This window comes from Ascidiella aspersa, chromosome 6 (assembly GCF_963924565.1).
Source record: "Ascidiella aspersa chromosome 6, kaAscAspe10.2, whole genome shotgun sequence".
Taxonomy (NCBI): domain Eukaryota; kingdom Metazoa; phylum Chordata; class Ascidiacea; order Phlebobranchia; family Ascidiidae; genus Ascidiella; species Ascidiella aspersa.
Window position 1 is genome coordinate 1,944,186 of NC_139452.1, and position 1,498 is coordinate 1,945,683.

At 45.1% G+C, this 1,498-nt stretch overlaps 1 protein-coding gene across 1 annotated transcript; it reads right to left on the reverse strand.

Annotated features, from left to right (window-relative positions):
* Window positions 1-255: 255 nt before the first annotated feature.
* LOC146139112 (uncharacterized) lies at window positions 256-726 on the reverse strand. The gene has a single exon (XM_083391664.1). The coding sequence runs from the start codon at window positions 724-726 to the stop codon at window positions 256-258; it is 471 nt and encodes a 156-aa protein (XP_083247790.1).
* Between the last annotated feature and the right edge of the window lie 772 nt (window positions 727-1,498).

The following is a 1,498-nucleotide window of genomic DNA, read 5'->3' on the forward strand; positions in this document are numbered from 1 at the left end:
CGGTCCTGCTTCATAGTAGAAGGGCTTCGGTGTATTGATGATGTTGGTTTGCGAAAAGTATGCCTTGTCATTAAAATGTAGATTTGTTAGCTGTGCAGAAGTAGCTAACAGCTAAAAAATTGAAAACAATTAAAGCACAGACACAAATAGTCCGTAAAATCGTAGTCTGATGTCCTGTGACATTAACTAATCACGATATCTGGCTGGGAGGCGAATATTTCGTCCTCTAAATGTGGTCTGCGCCATCTGAGGTGGTCAGTTGTCTTCATCCTCGGTAATATCTGTTAGAACGTCGTCGTTATTGGACGGCTGTCTTTGAACAGTTAGCATAGCGTAGGCGGTTTTCAAGCGGTCAATGGAAACGTTGTCGGGTTTTCCATTTTTGTCAAGCTTGAAGTACTTGTCGCTTCTGTCAAGAACTTTATATGGCCCGTCATAGAGCGGGGCCAGACTTGGTTTTGAAGCGTCGTTCCTCACGTAGACGTGTTTGCAGGTCATCAATGCCTTGTCGACGTAGTTGGGCCTTTTGTTTCGCGGCCGTGTCGGCTTGTATCGCTGTTTGTCCATGTAGGCGCGAATTTTGCAAAGAATGCTTCCTGCTATTGCCTCGCTTTCTGGCGGCGTAGTGGCAAAAACGTCATTGGGCAATTTTAGTGTTTGCCCGTAGAGAAGTTCTGCTGGCGAGCACTGTAAATCTTCTTTCCACGTTGATCGCAACTGCAGCATGATGAGCGGCAGTTGTAATACCAGTCTTCTGCTGAAGTCTGTGCTCTTAGACACGATTTAGCTGTCTGTGAAATCTTTCGATTTGGCCGTTGCTTTGTGGATGAAACGAGGTTGTTTTGTTATGATGTATTCCCAAGTATTCCATTATTTCCTTCCACTGGTTTGATGTGAACTGAGATCCACGGTCTGTGGTCAAAGTGTTGCAGATTACATATATTGAAATCCAGGTGTGTAGAAAAGCTTCTAACACAGTTTCGGTTGTTATGTCTTTTAGAGGTGAAATTTCCGCGCGTTTCTAGACAAGTGATCGGCTACGACGTTATCCTTTCCTGCTACATGCTCCATGGATGTGGCGAATTCGGCGATGAAGGCCAAGTGTCTCGCTTCTCGCGGAATTATGCGATCCGCATTCGATGTGAAAGCGTGAACGAGAGGCAGATGGTCGGTGAAAATCGTTGTTTCTCTCTCTCCGATGTAATATATGAAGTGTTTCACCGCTAGGTATATGCCAAGTAATTCGCGTCCAAACGCGGAATACTTTTGTTAAGTTTTGTTGAAGGCCTTTGAGAAAAAAGCTAAAGGTTCCCATTTTTGGTCTACACGTCGTTGTAGAACCGCGCCGCATCCTAAGTTTGAAGCGTCGCTAGTTATTGACAGCGGTGCATCTAACAACGGTTGACAAAGTGCTACGGCGTCTGATAATTTGTCCTTTGAAGCTTGAAAGGCCTGTTTCTGTTCTTCGGTCCAGGTCAGAGCTTGTCTTGTCCCTTTG

Bases quoted from the DNA above. Each gene is read 5' to 3' on its own strand.
- LOC146139112 (XM_083391664.1), bottom strand. From the start codon at position 726: ATGCTGCAGTTGCGATCAACGTGGAAAGAAGATTTACAGTGCTCGCCA.